At 42.5% G+C, this 20,768-nt stretch overlaps 1 protein-coding gene across 1 annotated transcript; it reads left to right on the top strand.

Annotated features, from left to right (window-relative positions):
- Positions 1–436: 436 nt before the first annotated feature.
- On the top strand, positions 437–9,048 carry GPRC5D (G protein-coupled receptor class C group 5 member D). The gene is made up of 4 exons (XM_069491113.1): positions 437–500; positions 1,457–2,394; positions 7,588–7,655; positions 8,770–9,048. The coding sequence occupies exons 2-4, from the start codon at positions 1,500–1,502 to the stop codon at positions 8,839–8,841; spliced, it is 1,035 nt and encodes a 344-aa protein (XP_069347214.1). The 5' UTR covers positions 437–500; positions 1,457–1,499; the 3' UTR covers positions 8,842–9,048.
- The last annotated feature ends 11,720 nt before the right edge of the window (positions 9,049–20,768 follow it).

Raw genomic sequence — 20,768 nt, 5'->3', positions numbered from 1 at the left:
GCCCAGTGAAACTCTCACTACCTGCACTTTGTTGAGCAGCTGCTTGCTTGAATCCTACAATTAAAATCAAAATGTGGGGAAGTCTCTGCAGGTGGATTTCTTAAGGAGTAAGTCGGAAAAGTCCTTGTGTAATGCCAACTGAGGGCCTCCTGTAGCTTCCTGAATACACTGGGATATGTGGGGAGGAAGCAGTCTTCCCTAAATTTACACCCCTTTCAGGACCTCCCTGAGGCCAAGGTGCCTCTGGTCAGCAACAGAATGAAAAATCATTGCTCTCACCAAAGAAATCTCTGTAGAAAAGTTGCTGTGAAACTGGAATAGGTGTGTCTTTCTGTCCTTCCGGTTCTTTTATAGGCACTGCAGAGACCTGAGTGAGGGCCTGCAGTTCTTCCGCCCATTGGGGAGAGATTAAAGAAGCTGAGGTCGTCTCCTCCTTACTCATTGGCAGTCACAACCCGGCCAGCGCCACAGTCGCAGCTTCCAGAGTGGACACGCAGAAGGTAAGTCGAAGTGAGGGCCATGCCCTCGGCTGTAAACCGGGATGGCTCCACCATCTGGTGTGGGAATATCTGAAGGGAAATGGCACTAGGGGTATTCAATCGCAAGTTATTTTTTTTTCCAAATGAATATGGGGGATTTTTTTTTCTGGACCACCTCAGTCAAGACATGGACTTTGGTGCTAAACTGTCCAAAAAGTTATTTAAAGGAAAAAGAAGACCACTTTGTATAATTCTTTGATGAACAAATAGTAGGTGTTTAATTATAACCTGTTGCATCAGATTGACTTGAATGGAATTGAAAGAGGGAACAGTCATTTTAATCACTGAGAAAAATCATCTGCCTGTCTCCTTCAAGCAGTGCCTCAGTGTCTAGAACGATCCAATGATCCATTAATATTGGCAACCTTCATTCTAGTGCTTGATATAACTGGAATCCCATCAGTCATGCAAACATTGTCACACACTCCACTTTATGAAGAAGATTTTGTATTCACTTTTAAAAAGCTTTGGACACTGTGATACAAAAATGCATGAATTATCTAGAACCCCCAAATGAAGTCTGTTCTGCTTTTCCCAGTAGAAGGATGGAACTAATATGCTTTTGAGGGTTTTAAGTTGACTTTTTCATTTCCTTTACTGACATCCTGTATACAACAGTCATAAATTTGGGGTAATATATGCGACGGCATATCCCATCCCCCTTAGACCATGTTTGTATATACCTGATTTCCCCCTAGGGAAGCTTAGCATTTAGATAAGTATCAAGGGTCGAACAAAATGGAACTTGGACTCTCTCCAGTATCGTCGTGACAGTTTTGGTAAAGCCGTTTCTTTCATATGCTCAGGTGTCTTCATTTCAGAATGAGAGACATTATGGTGCCCTGCATAAGACTATCCAACAGGCACTCTTGTGTGTGGGTGTAAAGTTGTAAGTTTGTCTCATCTTTTTTCCGCAGGCGGTCAGAAGACCATTCTTGTGAGGTCCACCTATAAGTCACCATGTATGAGGACTGCGTCAAGACCACAGGAGACTATTTTCTCTTCTGTGACAATGAAGGGGCATGGGGCATCGTTCTGGAGTCCCTGGCAATCCTTGGCATAGTGGTTACAATAATGCTACTCTTGGCATTTCTCTTCCTCATGCGAAAGGTGCAAGACTGCAGCCAGTGGAATGTCCTCCCCACCCAGTTCCTCTTTCTCCTCAGTGTGCTGGGGCTCTTTGCACTTGCTTTTGCCTTCATCATCCAGCTCAATGAACAAACTGCCCCCGTGCGCTACTTTCTCTTTGGGGTTCTCTTTGCGCTCTGCTTCTCCTGCCTCTTGGCTCATGCCTCCAACCTGGTGAAGCTGGTCCGGGGTCGAGTCTCCTTCTCTTGGACGACAATTCTGTGCATTGCTATCGGGTGCAGTCTGTTGCAGATAATTATTGCCATTGAGTATGTGACCCTCATCATGACCAGGGGTATGAGGTTTGTCAACATGACACCCTGCCAGCTCAATGTGGACTTTGTCGTACTCCTGGTCTACGTCCTCTTCCTGATGGCCCTCACATTCTTCGTCTCCAAAGCCACCTTCTGTGGCCCATGTGAGAACTGGAAGCAGCATGGAAGGCTCATCTTCATCACTGTGCTCCTCTCCATCATTATCTGGGTGGTGTGGATCTCCATGCTGCTGAGAGGCAACCCACAGCTCCAGTGCCAGCCCCAGTGGGACGACCCGGTCGTCTGCATTGCCCTGGTCACCAACGCATGGGTTTTCCTGCTGCTGTACATCATTCCTGAGCTCTGCATTCTCTACAGATCGTGTAGGCAGGAATGCCCTCTGCAAAGCAACACCTGCCCCGTCCCAACCTACCAACGCAGCTTCTGCGTGGAGAACCAGGAGCCCTCAAGAGGTACTTTCCTGGGAGATTCAGGAAGCAGGGAATCCTGGGGGGAGAAACAGAGAAGTAGGGCAACTGGATGAACCAAAAGGGAACAAAAAGGGAATCATCAAATTTTTTGTGGGTGGCTTCATAGTTCAGGCATGGAGGTGAAGACTCCCAGAATCAAGGTTAGATTTTTATGAAAAATCAGTTTTTCCAAAACAGAGCTTTATGGGGACAGATCAAGACAGAAATGAACAAAAGGCCCTAAATAAAGAGGGTATGACATGACTGAGTGCTCATGCTGGGTCAAGAAAGGTATCCATATCCTTGAAAAGTGGAGAAATAAAAAATAAAATCAAAAGAAAGGCATCCACTATAAAATGAGTTAACCAGCCCCAAATTAGGCTTGGACCATGCAATTGCATGACATCTAATGCTAAATCCAGATGTGTTGGCCATTAAGTAAAAACGTCAGTCCTGGCAACACTGATTGGCATTTTTAAAATTTAAGTCTCAAAGCTAATTTGCCCAAACATAATCTTAAGACTCACCACCTCATTAAAGTCATAAAGCCTAACAGCTTCTGGATTTCTACTTTTCAAACCATTCACTGTTTAAAATCCTTCAAGGTTTACAAAAAGCAACAGGAAGGGCCATTACATCAGAGTTCTGAGTAAGGACTCAGATGTGTGATCATGAGCAGAAATAAAGTGACTTGCTTATGTGACATTTTCCTAATAAATTCTGGGTCATATTTTTATCCAAGCCACCTGACTATACTGTGTTAAGGAATAAAATATATTACCCATGACCACAAGGATGCTTGGACCCCAACAACCTGGGGGAAATAGGACTAATTTCAGTTATCTGGAAATATGTCAAAACTCATTAATTCCTTTTCTGAAACATCTGGCCTATTATTCGTGACCCAATATCATAGTTTTACATCAATTTTTGTGTCTTAATAGGCATCTGATTTTTCACATCTTATTTCTAATCTGGTAACGATTACGTTATTTTATATACTGCATAGCACACATAATGTTCACCAAGCTCAAAAAAATTAATACAAGCTTTCCTTTTAAGTATGTACACTTTTTTGAGCTGTAATCTATGGCTAATTACACATTCAAATTAAACTCTGTTCAGATAAATACATCCATTAATTCTTTTCAGTTCAATTGGCCAAGAGTTGGAAATTGACATTATACATCCTTCCTATAAAAGATTTCATTGCTTGTTGATGATGCATAATCATATCTCTGAGGTTTGTGGCAGAATTGCGGAGTCAATCTTTCTTGAAAATACTTCTCATAGTTTTTACCCAAAGATAAGATAAAACTTTTTGTGGTTTTGTTGTTATTGTATGTTTCCAGGAAACAAAAGTCAGAAAGAAAGAAGTTCTTAGGGTTTTGCAATAGCCTAAAACACACTGGGACGTGTAAGGTCAATATTCCATATCCCAAAAATATTAGGCAAGTGTTTTAAGTATTCTGCTTAAGTTGTTGTCTTACTTAAAGGGCAAGGGCTTGCAAAAACTGCAGTGTTTCCTGACTTGGCTAACGCTACCCTATTCCTCAAGCAGGGTTAGAAAATCCATTTCTGAGCAGGAAGTGTTCTGCCAGTGATAGTCATTGCCAATGTAGTTTGATAGCTTGTGAAAAAAAAAATCAATAGTGCGGTAAAGAGCATATAGATTGTGCTCCGAGATTGGGCAGAATAACCAGAAACTTAAGCTCAAATAAAAGAATCAGAATTTAGGTCACCTGGGAAAAGTGCAAATATCAGTATTTGTATTGATTTAGAAGAATGATTAAAACTCAAAGTATAGAATTCCACTTGCTAGGAAAAACATACAAATAGATACAAAATAGGTAACAGCCAGGCAAGTATAATAACAATAACTTGAAAAATACTAAGCGTTGTCGTAGGTCGTGACCTGACAGTAGGGAAGCAGCTTCCCACTGTCTTTGTTTTTGTTTGCTCAAGAAACAATCGTGGTACTGTATAAACAGACGTGTGGTCGGCAAGAACAACCGTGCTGTTGTCCTCAGCCTCGGGCAGTCTCCAGCAAGAATACCCATTCCAGGTCTGGTCCACTAATGAGACGCGTGGGAAGCGTGGGGAAGGCTCCACAGAGAACCACAAGGAAGAGTAAAGGGTTGTAACATCAGTCCTGTGTGGAAAGGTTAAGGCAAGGAGACTGCCGTGGTTGTTCTTAAACTTTATGTGCTCTTTTCAGAGATCATCCAAGTTCTCTCTCTTGAAATTCTGTACCAAGACACAACATTTTGTCTGAGTCCCTAAGGCATGCATTTGTTGTGTGACTCTTCTGACTAATGCTGCTTGTAGCTGTGACTCCAGTAGCGTAATTACTTGATTTACCGCTGGGCTAGGAGACCAGAATTATTCATCTGAAAGGAGAGTAAGACAAGAGGTATTAGCAGAGAATTTCATGAGTATGAAGCCCTCTCTCAAAGAGGCTCTTGTGTTGTTTTCTATCTTCGGTTAAGGACAATTGACTGGAAATGGACCACAACGGAGGCATGAGGGGTTTCGATTAAGTCTGAAAATAAGCGTCGGTAAACACTGAAACAGATCAGCAAAGGGGATTAAGGACTTAATTTCCCTGGGAGTCTTTCAAAAGAAGATTAGGCTTTATTCCTCCAAAGTGGCTTAGGGAGTTAATTCTAAGATATAAAAACATCTGGATGGAGAATGAAAATGCAATCATGTTACCACAGGACACCAAACAAACAGGTGTAAATATTCTTTGCCCCATGTTACGAATGTGTTCCTGAAAAGCTGTTTATTGATTGAACTTTTAAAAATCAGTTGCTATTAACTAGAATCGTAAGCCAAAATATAGATGTATGTTTTCACAGCATTTGATTAAAGTTTTACATGCTCAACATATTGTTAAGCACAGGAAACCATAGTATAAAGGTACACAAGATTAGGGTAAAGAACCTGTGCGTGTATAAATGAAACAATTAAAATGCAAAATAAAAATGAAGAAGCAACTCTGAAATTAGGTTGATGTTTAATTACTTCATTTACATGCACCTGGGATTATGTTACTCTTTAACATATCCTTCATTAATTAGATTAGTTGATGGATATGCTACTTGTTTTGTATTTAGAGTTGGTGAATTTTAGAATATTTCTGTTCCTGAGAAAGCTATAACTAACCTCCAGAATAAATAAATAGAATAAAATCAGTTGCTCTTTTAACTGTGAATTTTAAATGTGATATAACTTGCAGAGATCTTAAATATAATATAGTATAATATCAGCTATGAATTTTTTATGAGGGAAAAGTTCTTCCAATTATTGCCTGCTTTTATCTGCTTTAGACAAATTAGAATACTGTTATATCAAGTTTGCTCAAAGTAAGACCCATCTATATTTGAAAGTGTCACATAACTGTGGGCATTTTTCCATCCAGTGTTTGAATGTGTACAGACAAACCTAGCATGATTCTTTTGGAAAGCAAAAGCACGCGAAGATAATCAATGAGTTGCTGTAATGTAAAAATGGGTCAATATGTGTAAAATGAGGTGAACCAAGAGAAAACTGTTCCTGCAAACATAAGCCCTTCCAGTCATTCTCCCTAGCAAATATCAGCTTTTGCTGACGATTCCCAGCATTTTTTTCTCCAAGGCACACCCACCTAACCAGGGGAAACCCAATTTGAATGGTCCCAGGTGGTGTCATTTTTGTTTGTGTTTCCATAGGAAGCTCTCTTTTAGTCACCCTCAAGAGCTACAGGTCACAGAGAACTAGCATAAAACAGGCAAGAAGACAGTGGGTCATAGGCAGGATTTGTTTGGTCTGAGGACAGATAAGGGGAGGATGATGACAGTCACAGAGATTCAGGGAGCAGGAACTAATTGGGCAGCAGTGGAGAGAGTGTAGAATCGGCCTCGCCGCCCTGGCCCAACACTGTGCTTCTTAAGACCAAGCCAATGTCCTCAACCTGAAGGAGCCTCGGACTCCTTGTCTTTAAATGATGTTCATGATGTCTGTCCCTGCCTCGTCCGTGTATGCAATGGAAGGTATTACTCAACTCGGATTTCCTACCGTGAGGTGGTTCCAGGTTTAACGTAGAAAAACACTCAGCCTTTTGGTAAATTTATGAACAATGACTAGAGCCGGAAGAATGAGGCTTTCCTAACTTATGTCTGATCTGATGAGAATGTTGGTTGTAAGTTGGTTACCAAGGGACTGAGTATGGAGGAGCCTTGTTAGGCCACAAGGAACAAAGTTAAGGATTCAGTTCCTTCTGCCATGGAGGAAGGGCAAGCATTTCACCTATCACAGCACCCACCCTGAAAAAATGCCACTAGGAGGAGGATGTCTGAGCATCAGTTATAACTACACCACCAGCACCAGCGCCAATGATAATATACAAAGGACTGCACAGTGTTTGCTATATATCATGCCCTGTTCCGAGGGCTTTATATATTTTTTATATGATCTTCAAAGCAACCCTATGAAATAGAGTTACTATTATGACTTTCATTATACCTCTTTCATTTCCATCAGGAAGGAAAGACAACAACAGGTTAAGGAGCTTAGCCCGGGGTAACAGACGTGGGAGACCCAAGCAGTCTTCTCCAGGGTCCTCCGCTCAACCCTACAGCCTCTAAGCGTGAACAGTAGTGACATAGTCATGCCTGTGATGGTGGCAAGACAAATATATTAAATATATCCCGCAAGGGCCTGGCCTTAGAGATAGACACAGTTCCTGCCTTCACAGAGCTTACAGTCTGCTTGAGGAGACAGACATTAAACTGTGTGTGTGACTGTTCTACAACAGTATAGGATTGTCTCAAGTGACCTTTTTTATTATGTCCAGTTTTAAAAATGGAATTCAGACTTGTAGAGAATCAAGACTAAAGGGGCTGTTGAGAAGAGGGGGATGCCCGAGGTCACACAGGTGACCCTGCAGGAGCAAGGCGTCTGACCCAGCGTTGGCGTTGTTCTAACACGGGTGTGCTCCCAAGCACTCGCAGGCTATCTGCACACAACCTTCCTCATACACTTTACAAACACTCTTTTAAATCATCAGTCTTTTCAGTGACAGCCTCAACTGAGAATTCCTTTTAAAGAGTCAGGAGGCTCTCGGCAAGCCATCGAGTCTTCCTGGCATCCTCGCGTGCCGTCTCCACGTGACGCCCTGACACTAACCCAGCCCTTCCCTCGTTTGGCTTTCAGCCCGAGACAGTGACGGAGCTGAGGAGGATGTAGCACTAACTTCCTGTGGTACTCCCATTCAGCCGCAGGTAAATGTGCTCGTCTGCGTTCGCCTAGGAGGGACATAGCCAGCGCTCCTTCCTTAGCAGAGCCCCAGGATTCACTTGCGGTGGCTTCACTGATGCAAGAGAGGAAAGGCAGGGCAGGATTGTCCCTACAGGCACCCAGATTTAAGCCAGGCTGGGTGGTGCGAGAGAGCCAGGACACACCTTTGGCCTCCACCCCGACCCCTCCCAGTCTTCGCCGCATCAGCAATCTAGCATATTCTGCGGCAAGTGCATGGCCCAGGAAAGGTGAGGCAGCTGGAAGGCTTTATGTGAAGGTGAAGAGGAACAGGCTCACCGAGTCTTGCCTTGGGGACAATTGTAAATGTGTGTGAGCTCCAGGTCTGTTTTTAGTGGCCATTGTCTGAATCCATCGCCTGAGCCCCACTGCCTGCCTCTCTCTCTGATTCACTGTCTAGCCCCAGCAGCCCAGGCCACCCCGAGAACTGGTCTAGGTCTGTCACCATCATCTGGATGCCAGGTGGATGAACCAATTTTAATCCTTTCAGGCAAAAACAGAGGGAGCACTGCTGAATAGATGGGGGTAACACACATTTGTGCTGTGATGGCTTGAAGACGTACACATCCGGACAGCCAAAAATACCACATTGGGACACAATTCCTGTATTATAGGGATCAAAAGTAACTAAAATTCCAGAGTGAAAGCCATGCTCACACTGCGTGTTCAATGAACTTTACCATGCAAATAACTAAGCTAATCCCTCTGTTCTGTTATCTGAGAATTTGCTTTTCCTAGAAGGACAGACACGTGGGCCAGGACATAGCTATATCATTTGCTTTAATGAATGCTCAGGAGAGTATTTACAGGATGAGAATATCTTTATTATCCCCTCCGAGAGTTTCTTGGATTAGTTTCAATCTCCAGCCATCAGCTATTCAAGAACCTTGCAAAAAAGATCCCTGTTCATGGCTAAGAGGGTAGGCTGATACAAGGAGGCTCAGCATTTTCTTCTTCTTCTTCTTTTTTTTAGTAACAAAGAATTAAATAGTGGCGAGACAATACTTCAAACATAGTTCTGCAGGGTGTCCTCCCCTATGTTGGCTCAGAAAGTTGACGATGGCATTTCTTTCTTTCCAGACGGTTGATCCCACACAAGAGTGTTTCATCTCGCGGGCTAACCTGAGCCCCCAGCAAGATGCAGGCGTATAAAGTCTATAGGAAACATGAGGAGTGAACACCCAGAAGACCATCCTGCGTAACAGTAGCCCTGATGGGCCCCTGATGGGCCACTGGGACGCCCACTGAGTCGCACTGCTGATAAAGAATCGGCCCCTTCCTTCCGTTTCCTCGGCCTTTCATCCACCTGGGCCCTCCATCAGAAGACACCCTTCCAAGCATAATTATAATCTTGCTGGCTCCACTACCTTGACTGTGTGTCTCTTTCTTCAGTCGTGTAACTGGAAAATTCCCTTTCTTGGCAATGCTAGAAAGAATCAGTGCCTCTTACTCATAGGACCGAAAGAGCCTGGTCTGAAGAAATTAGGGGCTTTCCAATGTGACAAAGTATAGAGGTCAGGAGCAACTTACTACGGGATTATTCTTCTAGCCATTCTTTTAAATTATGCTAAAAAAACACATAACAAAATTTACCATCTTAAAATGCTTAAGTTTATAGTTCAATAGTGTTAACTATGTTCATATTGTACAAAAGATCTAGAACTTTCTCATCTTGCAAAACTGAAATTCTAAACCCCTTGAACAACAACTCCCCCCAGCCCATGGCAACCACCATCCTACTTTCTGTTTCTGTGAGTTTGAGTACTTTAGATCTCATATAATAGAATCACACAGTATTTGTCTTTTTGTGACTAGCTTATTTCACTTAGCGTAATGTCCTCAAGCTCAAGGTCTGCCCATGTTGTAGCATGAGACAAGATTTTATTCTTTTCTGATGCTGAGTAATATTCCACTGAATGTATATACCACATTTTCTTTTTTTTCCTATGTAATCTTCCTTATTAACTTTCCTTCTGGAAATTTAGCATCATGAAGTCCACATTTTTGACTTTTGGGTTGCTTTTACCTCTTGGCTATTGTGAATAACGCTGTAATATTTGCATGGGTGTACAAACATCTCTTTGAAATCTTGCTTTCAATTCTTTTGGATATATACCTGGCAGTGGGATTAATGGATCATATGGTAATATATGGTAATTCTATTTTTAATTTTTTGAGGAATTCCATACTGTTTTCTATAGTGGCTACACCATTTTACATTCCACCAACAGTGCACAAAGAGTTCCAGTTTCTCTACAATCTCACCAGTACTTGTTATTTACTGTGTTTTTTTATTTCTTTATTTTTTTTTAGTGGCAATCCAATTTCTCTACAATCTCAGCAGTACTTGTTATTTCCTGTGTTTTTTTATTTTTTTTTTTAGTGGCAATCCTAATGAGTATAAAGTATCTTGTCATTTTTTTATAAAGGAACTCAAAATATAATTGGCCCAAAATTTTCTATAGAAGTTATAGAAGAATCGTCAGGATCACAATTGGGCAGTTTAAATAACATGGATAGTTTCAAGGACTTGTAAGCTGGCAGGCTTCCTTCTATGATGTTACCATCCCGTGATAGCTAATATGGCAGAAGACATGACTGAAGGCAGTGACCTGCTTTGCTAAACCCATAAGAGCAAAGGAAGAGCCACTCCAGTTGATGCCCGTAAATAATTTTAAGTGGTGAACATAAAAAGCATAGTCTGCCTGTCTTGATGTTTCTAATAAGCTACTGCCTCTGCAGTAATTGTCTTGTCTTTGTTCCTCGTGCAGCCACACATTCTTCTCAATGGTTTCACTTGTCCTTAATACTCATTTGTTATATGTAACAGGTATAACAGGACCACAGTCAGAGGTGTGCCTCCAGAAGGGTCCTTAGGGTCTGATTCAGCGCTCCTACCTTGCAGATGAGAGACTAGAAGCTTGGAGAGATTGAATGACTTACCCAAAGCCACACAGTAGTTAGTAATTAACCAGGTTTTCTGACTCCAAGGCCAGTCTCCTTCCCCCTCTAAGAGGCTTTTCCATACCTATATTTCTGTACTAGCATGTAAGGTGTATTTCTTGTTGAGAACAAATGAGATATTTCAGACCCATGAGTGCTGAGTACCTGCTAGGTGAAAGCACTTTGAGAATAACTAAGGCTCTATACATGTCAGAGAGCCTTTTCAATGGACAATGTACAGCATAGATTATTCAATAGCAACAAATATGTCCTGAGCATCTACAAAGTACCAGAAAACATTCTAGGACTCAGCCCTAGACAAGGCAGACAACACTGCTTTGGCAGAGCTTGCATTTGGGGGGTGGGGGGGAGACAACACAGTGCAGACAATTTTAGGAACACAGTTCCCTTGTTTTACAGATAAGGAAGAGACACTTGCCCAGTAAAACATGGCTTATTTGTGGCAGAACCAAGACCAGAATCCAGGTTCCCAACCCCTGTTCAAGTGCTCATCCTCTACACAATGTTCCAACATTTTCTTTTCTTTTCTTTTCTTTTTTTTTTTGAGACAGAGTCTCACTCTGTTGCCCAGGCTAGAGTGAGTGCCGTGGCGTCAGCCTAGCTCACAGCAACCTCAAACTCCTGAGCTCAAGGGATCCTCCTGTCTCAGCCTCCCGAGTAGCTGGGACTACAGGCATGCACCACCATGCCCGGCTAATTTTTTCTATATATATTTTTAGCTGTCCATATAATTTCTTTCTATTTTTAGTAGAGATGGGGTCTCGCTCTTGCTCAGGCTGGTCTCGAACTCCTGAGCTCAAACGATCCGCCCACCTTGGCCTCCCAGAGTGCTAGGATTACAGGCGTGAGCCACCGTGCCCGGCCAACCAACATTTTCATATGCTTTTCTGCTACACTAAAATTAGCTGCTCTATTTAAAAATCTGTGCCCCAAGCAATGTATCAGCACAACCCAGGACCTAGGTAAATGACCAAAACATTTTACCTTCTTCCCTTATTGGCAATGAAAAATTGAAAAAAAAAAATGTTTAAGCATGAAGCAAGATTCTGGCGTATACATTAGATGGCATCCCTACAAAGAACCTAATTTGAGAGATAGAAACAAGCCATGCGACCTTGCATCCCCTCTGCAAGAAAACCATTATCACTGATCCTCCTGGTTGTTATCCCAATAATGATGACAATGATATAATACCTTTGACATAATTTTGTTTCATTTTATTTTGCAGGCAGGAGATGTTTCTGTAGAGTTGGCTAACAAATTTTTTGAAAACCCATTGAAGCCATATACAATGGCCTAATATTATCTCCCAAAATGTTTTTTCTAAAGTTAGTGAAGGTAAAATTGAACTTGTTTCCACCAAATTACCTCTGAAATTTACACCACAAATTTACCAAATTTTAGACTATGTTTGAGTTAGATTTGGGGTGTTACAGGCTTCAAGTGTCCCAGTCAGGCTGTTTCAGAAATGGAATTTTATTTTAAGGTTACATATGATGGGGGGACAAAACTCAGGGAACGCAGTAAAGCCACTTAGCAGGCCTGATGGAGGTTAAACACTGTCGGGCATGGGGAGGACCTTGCTGTCCCCTGCCCCTCCCCACAACTGCTCTCAGCCACTTTAACACTTTCCCCATTGTTTCTGCTTCTTTTTGTGTGTATTTTCACTTATCCACCCACTAATCGACTGATTTGCTCCCAAGTGTCATCATTCAGATTCTAGAGGGGGGCTCTGATTGGTCCAGCTGATCATCATTGTCCCTAATTGGGAGATCATTTGCATCAGCCCGCCTCTTAGGTTAAATCAGCCTGTGGATTGGCTGCCCTTGGGTCCTATACCCGCCACTGGTCTATTTAGCACAGCTGGCTTGGTCATGTGGTACAGAGCCGGCCACGTTAGTCTGCTCCCTCTGCAGGAAGCTGTGGGCAGGAAAATGTCCTCTGGGCAGCAGGGACGGCATAGCATGCACCATGAGTGACCAGAGATTAGTCCAGAAAAATATGTTTATTAAATTATAGAACACTTTTAATACATGAGAAACCTGCTTTAAAATTAGATTTAAAAAAATTTTTTAAATGATAAAATTTTTAAAAGATTAAAAAAATTTAAAAAACAGATAAAACTATTTATGATTAGCATACTGTACTCAATTCAACAGTATTATTTGAAGATCTAAACTCATTTACTTGTCTGTAATGGGCAACATAATTTAAAAAGTACATATTGTCTTAAATATCTTAGATAGTATCCTTCTGATTTTATTTATTTTATCCAAAAGAAAAGATATCAGTGGAAATTTTGTTTTAAAATACCTGCCTAGTGTAACGTGGCCGGTTAGCTCAGCTGGTTAGAGCATGGTGCCAACAAAATACCTGCCCGGGTAGAGTCAGTATGTCCTTCATCCTGATGACATTTTCCTGATTCAAAGAACATCAAAGATTTGTTTCCCTCCACATTAAATTTCATGATCTTCCCATAAACTTCAAGGGCCTTCTTAGGCTTTATTTCAAACTATGGTCAGGTCAAGCTAAAGTTTTCTCCTTCTATCTATTATATTATCCTATCTTCTTTATTCTTAAAACAAAACAAAACAAAACAAAACAAAAACCAACCTCTCCTTTTTCCCAGTGTGTAATGTCTATTTCATATTGGCCAGATTCATGCCTTCTTGTCCTTCGTGTTTTTCTTCAATGAAACGGCAATTCAAAATCTGCCTTTTCCTGGAAACTTCTGTGATGACGTAAGGAGACTGGGCTGTCACACACCAAACCCAGCCTAAGTCACGGCAGAACCGGGTAAACAAGATACTTCTGTGGCTCTGGTATCCCCCTCGGAATAAACCTAATCATCTCTTTTAAAAGAACACAGTTAATGAGAACTAAACTAGAGAGCTCTTTTTGCTTCCTTGGTGCAAAAGCCTCTTCATTTTGCACTAAGGGAAGGTGCTTCTCCATTAACATGCGACAGGGGTGAGCACGGACTTGGGAAGACACAGCTGACATCTGATAAAGGTAGACTTTTTCCTGGAGCTGTTAAAAATGTCTGAATGACTCAGGCCATTAAGGGACCATATTTACCACCCTTCAACAATAGATTATTTAGAATTAAGTTGTGTTTTAACATATATCAGAACTCATTTACTTAAAGGACTTCAAAGTGGTCACCTTGGGAGACACAAGGATACTGCCATGGCTTAAACCATTATTAGAATTCCTTTCCTGGGGCTGCCTTCAGGAATGTCTCAAAAAAAATCAGTGTGATGGCATCACTATGATGGTCAAACTGTCGAATCAGAGAGGTAAGCACAACGATGAATTTCTAATATTGACCTGATTCATTACTCAAAGAGCTTCCAAGTGCACTTTGAAAATCCAGAAGATATTTCAAAGGACAGGAGAACTATTAGAACTTGAACCATATTTAGCATCTAGCTGAATCAAGCCTGGGTTTGGCAAATGATATGGTTCTTAAGATAACTGTGTCATCATAGGATACAAGATAAACTAAACTGGTAGGGATTTCAGGTGTGTCTATTTACTGCCTACTGATTGTTGTAAGATGACAGCAATATATGCTGCAAAGCAGATGCAGAGGAAGCTGTCTATAGCATTGTATATGTGCTGCAATTGGTGGAACTGACATAATTTTTAATTTACTAACTCTTTTATATAATATAAATGTTGTCGTTCCCACCTTGACTTTATTTGTATGTAGAAGAAACTGTGTAGACTTCATCTGCAATTAATTTTTAAATTTCTCAACGTTTAATTCAGTGACATTATTCCCAGGGCAATTTATCTCTAGAAAAACTGAACTTTTCAATTTTGATTTTGAATATATAGCTGGTCACATTCAAAGAATATTTGTTGTAGCACTGCTATTATTAGAGCTTTGTTTTAAAAGCAAATGAAAAGAAATGAGGATATCCCTATAGCAAAATAAGATGTCAGATCATAAGGATCTTTGAGATGCCCAATCCTTTAAGCTCATGATAATTTTTTTAAATAGTGCTTTATACTTTACAAAATAATTTTCACATATACCATCTCATTTAATTTACTGGATGAATTAGCCAATGCTTTTCAATTAAGCAATATATACACATATACATATATATTTTTTACTAAGATACTAAGAGTCTCACCTAATAAACTGCATTTGGGCCACTATCACTCTGCTGTTTATTACAGCACAATCTGAACTACCTCTGCAACATAAAATAGACACATTCCTCCATGAGAATCTTTATTTCTGGGAAGAGGTATCACCACAAGATTTTCAAAGAAGACTGTGCTTTTGGTTTTTAGCTGCAGTTGTTATTGCCACGTCCTGCTATTGATAACTCATTTTTCTAAACACCAAAACAACTGGTAGTGGTGGTTATTTAGAAATTTAGGAAAATCAGTCAATTTTATGGAAAGTGTCACTGTGATAGTCATTAAGTGCTGTTTTCCAAATATCTCCAAACTCTGTTATCTTCCAGGCACGCTGTAGGATTGTGCTTTTTTGGCCCTTTTGAAGTTGGGTTGGGACCATGACACTAATTCTGGCCTATAAGTTGTGAAGAAAAATGATGTCTCTTTCAAGTTGCTTAAGGGCCAAAGCAATTAATTGTCGGGGTAAGACTCTCAGGAGCTGTTTTCTCCCTGCCATAGTGGTGCAATATTCCCAACAGTGGCTGCTCCCTCCATCTGGGCTCCATGGTGAACATGCAGAGGATCGAGAAATAAAACTTTGTTGTTTTAAGCCACCGAGACGTGGGGTTGTTTGTTACCTGGGCTAGCCCAGCCTATCCTGACTGCCATGGCTACTGAGCCAGTGGTTTGGTATCCTGAAGTAAAACAAGGAGTCACTTGTCTGAATATTTTATTTTACCGTCTGTTATTCTGGTGTTCTTCAAAGACATCAGATCAAAGAAGAACCACCCTGTTCTTGACTGATACGTGCCAGACTGATTTGCCAGCTATGTGGCTCCCACGGCTGTTCGCACAATTACAATTCACTGAGATAGCTGCCACCATAAAAGCATGTAGAAGGTGAAGTGGTCACTTAGAACAAAGAGCCATTCTGTCTGGGAGACCAAAGGCAAGAAAGGCTTCACAGAGGAGGTCAGAAGCTTGCGCTCCATCTTACAGGGTGGGCAGGAATTCACTGGGCAGATGATAGAGGGAATGATCCTCAAAGCGGCCACTAACAGGGAGTCTTTGTGTGAGTTAGAAAAACGTGCCCCTCTGAGTGGATGCATTTGAACATGTGCCCCCACACCAAAGGATGCAGCCTCATGCCAGGGGACAGGGCTTGGCAAGCAGAGTGAGGCTGGCTTCCAACCCACCATCGGAGCCAGGGGGCTTTGTGCAGTGCAATAGCCCAGATATGCAGGGCAGAAAAAATGCCTGTGTAAAGGTATGGCTGCAAAGCAAACCAAGGCACGTTCAGAGAGCTACAAGGCCACCTTTATGCTAGAGCATAAATAGGCAAAGGGGGAAGCAACAGGAGAGGCTGGTGAGCAAGGCTGGCTTTGCTCACACAGGGCTTCTATCCCCAAAGGCGGTCTCTAGATATGGTCCGGTGTGAGGAGCACTGGGAGGAGGGGCCAGAGCATCAGTGATCACTGCTGTGCCCAGCCATCTCTAATCCCAACCAAAAGGAAAAATGTGCGTCCCTAGGTATGGTTACAAAATATCCTCTCGTGCTTTGAACCAAGTAGAAAAAGTTAATTTATAAAGTCTCCAGTCAGGCCGGGCATGGTGGCTCACACCTGTAATCCTAGCACTTTGAGAGGCCAAGGCAGGAGGATTGCTTGAGGCCAGGAGTTCAAAACCAGCCTGAGCAAGAGCAAGACCCCCGTCTCTACAAAAAAATACAAACATTAGCCACAGATGGTGGCATGCACCTGTAGTTCCAGCTACTCGGGAGACTGAGGCAGGAGGATCCCTTGACCCCAGGAGTTGGAGGCTGCAACTATGATGACACAACAGAGCAAGACCCTGTCTCCAAAGTAATAAATAAATAAATAAAATAAAAAGTCTCCAATCAAAAAATATAAAGCCTTTCGTTGCCCACTGGTCTGTAGATTATTGTCAACCCTCATAAACCCGTAAGAGGGATCCATAGCCTGATCAGAAATGAGAGCTCTCCTTACAAAATAACACGGGGCCATAAAACAAACCACGACAGTTGGTTTTTATAAAATTTTGCTATATTGTTTACCATGGGCCTTTTTTGCATTAATTTTGATTTTTTAAAAATGTTGTACCAAATATCATTTCTCTTGATGACTGAGTTTTGGGGGCCTACTTAAATTCTCTGCCCAAGGTGAGAGCCTCACCTGCCCTGCTGGTGAGACCCGCCCCAGTGAAAGGGCGTGGCTGGGGCGGGAGAGGCGCCCTGGCTGCACTCGGGATTCACTCGTGGAGCTGGACGTGCCTTCCTCGGCCTGGCCTCACCACAAACCTGTTAAATGGGAATTTCTCAGGGTGGAGCCCAGGCCTGGGTGTATTTCAAAATCTTTCCAGGTGATTCTGGTTTGCAGCCAGGGTTGTGAACCACTGCCTTGAGCAGATACTTAGGATTAGATGTGAGGAAGGAGGAAGAGAGAGAAGTCAGCGCTGTGGTTTGGTTACCTAAGTGGATGATGATTCCACTTTTGAAAAGAAGGAACCCAGGAGGAGGGCTCAGGAGGAGAAACAGATTTGGGGACAGAGAGGACAGCAAATGAGTACAGTTTTGAAGGAGTTTGGAATGGCGATGCACCGAGGCAGGTGAATCTAAGGCTGTGGAGTGCCAGCAGAGACAGAGGTTAGGGAATGGGCTCAGGGGAGGGGGTGGCAGTTGTAGTGGGAGAACAGAGGCCCATAAGAAGAGGACCCCAAGAATGCCTCATGGTTGGTCGAGCAGGCTGCCCCATCCCCCAAGGGGCTTGATGCCTCTGCCTCCATATCCACTTCCGCTGTGAACGCTAGGGGCCTCCAACAAGATCCCCGCACAGAGGGGACCAAACCTGAGTACTGCTTGTGGAACCACACCCGATAGCTCTGAGTGGATGAGCCGGGAGAACATCCTGAGAGTCTTCCGGTGGATTTGGGGCCACAGGGTGGGAAGCAGCTGTTGGAGCTTGCTGGAAGACTGGTGCATCAACAAAAGGACAAATGTGACTAACTGGCCAAGGCCTCTTCCCAAACCTGCCTGAGCAGAAGAATCTGCTAGGATACCTGTTACAGATAAAAACTCTTGGACCCCGACCGAGACCTACTGTATCAGAACCTCCAGGAGAAGGTCCCAAGACTCTGCATTTTTAACAAGTTCCCATGTGATTTTTAAGACGGTATGTAAGTGCTGCTCTGTTGACGAGGAGCTCTGGTCTGATACGCAGCGAAGACTGACGAGGCTTTTCCAATTTGGCCCCGGAAGGCAGAAAGTGATTGGCCTGAGATGGCAAAATCAATGGAAAGTTTATGAGTCAGTCCTGTCCCTGGGAACATTCTGCTTCCAATTTGCGTCGTCGTCTTCTCCCTGGTGGGGTATACTCTCAGCCTACCCCTATGCCCCATCTGCCACATCCGTGGTGACCCTGGGCTCCACCCAGCCATAATTCAGAACACATCCAGTTTTTCTAAGAGAAAACGTTGCCAGAAGCAGCTTATGCCTGAGAATTCAGGAAGATAAATCCTCCCTGAGCCTATTTGCTGGCATTCGCATCTGTTTTCAATTTGGTTTATATAATCTGAAGAGTCCTTGTTCATACATTTTGGTTCAAGTCAGTTTAGAAAAGCAATGCACTTGGAAAAAAATGCAATTGATCTTTGAGGGGGATCAATCTAAAATGCTTCTCTTATTTTTTGCTTTGGGGGATGCTTTTCTCTTTTTTCATATTTCAACTTTGTTCCTGTATAGTTCTCCTAGGAAACGGCACTTTCCCAAGCTTGACAAAGAAAAGCCTCAGGGAAATAAACTGGGACAGGATGAAATGTATTCAGCCCAAGAAGTAAAGAATTCCCTTTCTTTCCTCCAAGCCTCAGGCTTGTGAGTTGTTTTTATCACATTGGACTTAAGTGTTCTTGTATGGAAACAAAAAAGAAGCTGACGGTTGATCAGCTGAAATTCATCAAAATTATTTGAGGACAAATTGGTCATTCAAGACACCAGAACAGACAAGAGAGCAATCTGAGAGTTGTGTTCTCTGAGTGAGAAGCCATAATTTCTAATTAGCCTGTGACCAAAAAATATATATATATCTCCTTTCTTTCGAAATTTTCATTCATTCAACTTATGTGCAGACACGGTGCTAGGCTCAGGGAATATAAGGAAAGAAAAATAATTTTCTGTCTGAGTGGAAACTTGTAGCTTGAGATGAGAAAGAGTTCTCGACAAAAAGATTAGTTTTAAAAACCAAAGCAACAGAATACTTTTAAAGAAAGAAAGTTTTTTTTTTTTTTTTTTACTTCCCAAAGGGAGGGAAGGGCTCAACACAGGAAAGAAAGGAGAACTGCCGGCAGGCATCGAGGGTAAGGGGCTCAGGGATTTTATTGGGGATAAAGGGGAAAAACAAGTTATTGCTGCCCCCATAATATGCTGGAAAAAAAAAAAAAACACCAAGTTGTTGCTGCATGCTGATAGCAGAAGGCATCTGTGAAGTGGCTGCTTCTGTTTTTCCTTTTTGTTTCCCTCCCTCTGAGGCTGGCTCACCAGTCTCCCTGGAATGTGGGCTGGTGGGAACTGGGGGAGCTTCATGTTAGTTCTTTCTTTTTAGTTCTTTTCAAGTGCTGTGAAAACAAACCCTCAAAGAGCACAAGTTAAGCCACAGGTGGTTAATCAAACAAAGGGGCAGTTGTGTACTGTGAGCGCTCTCTTTTTTCTCTTTCTGTTGGATAGCTTATTTTTCTCTGTTAGATAGTTTATTAGCAAGATCATCCTTTTACTGTCTTTCTGAAACCTATAGAAAAAGGGGAGAAAAACAAGTAAACCAACAAATAAATATAATTTCAAATTTTCAGTGCTCTGAAGACCTGTGACTATGGGAGTCCAGCATTGAACAGACTGACTGTAGAAGGTCTCTCGAGGTGAGCAATGTTGGAGCCGAGATGTGGAGGCTGTAAAGAAGATGACGTTGGGAAGAGTTGGGGGATGATTCCAGTGGGAGGCAGGTAGAGCTGAGGTCCCTCTAGGGAAGGACTTACGGGAAAATGTGGCTCTGAAGTGAACAATTGAAAGCATGGACCATGAAGAAATCAGACTTGAAGGATCGGAACCAAGAAGGGCTTTGCAAACCAGATAGGAGAGAGGCAATGAGTTCCGCAAGTGGGTCACCAGGGTGGCACAATGTTGGTGATGCAGGACCTGGAGCAGCCGGGCAGGGTCTGAGGTGGCTGGAGCCTCAGGCCAGCTATGTCTGGCGATGAGCAGCAGCATCCATTTACCTCTGTGCGCCTTAAACATCTTTGTATCATTTTCTAACTGTCCCATAAAGTGAAAATGATTGGGACGCCCCACTTAAGGCTTTAGGCCAGAACCAAACTGAGTATTGTGAAAGTCTCCTTGAGATTAACCTCCACTATGTATACAAGTCTTGTCATCATATTTCCTCACTATATACAAGAAGATGTTTCAGACTGGACCCCATTCGTGGCTAACTTGAGGCAAAGGAGGGATCTTGGAAACTGTGAAAAGTGAGGTAATGCCATTTGATGGGGATATAACCTTAGGGGCACATGAGACAGATCATGGAAACTGAAGTCACAGGGATGGGTCGCTCACCCCAGGTCAGGAACTGCTGGTGACATGCACTCCTTTCCAGCTATACAAGCAACAGCCTTGTTTTGCTACTGATTTGAATGGGAATGTTTTTAATTTGGCATGACGATGTGTATGTACACACACAGTGAGTAGGATGTAGGGGTATTGGTTTCTTCTCACTTGTAGAAATGACTCTCTGTACCGTGCGAGTACCTCTGATCTACGTATACAGGGCTAGATGTGTACATGAGTGTATGTGGGTGTGCCTGGTACTCACAGCAGACAGACGCCCCACACACTTCAGGAATTTCTGAGATTCTCACAGACCACTGGAAAAGATGTCTGGGGAGCATGAAAATTTCTCCATTTATTCTCTATGTGA

Source organism: Eulemur rufifrons, chromosome 16, assembly GCF_041146395.1.
Source record: "Eulemur rufifrons isolate Redbay chromosome 16, OSU_ERuf_1, whole genome shotgun sequence".
NCBI classification, from domain to species: Eukaryota; Metazoa; Chordata; class Mammalia; order Primates; family Lemuridae; genus Eulemur; species Eulemur rufifrons.
This window is presented reverse-complemented; position numbering and strand designations above follow the sequence as displayed.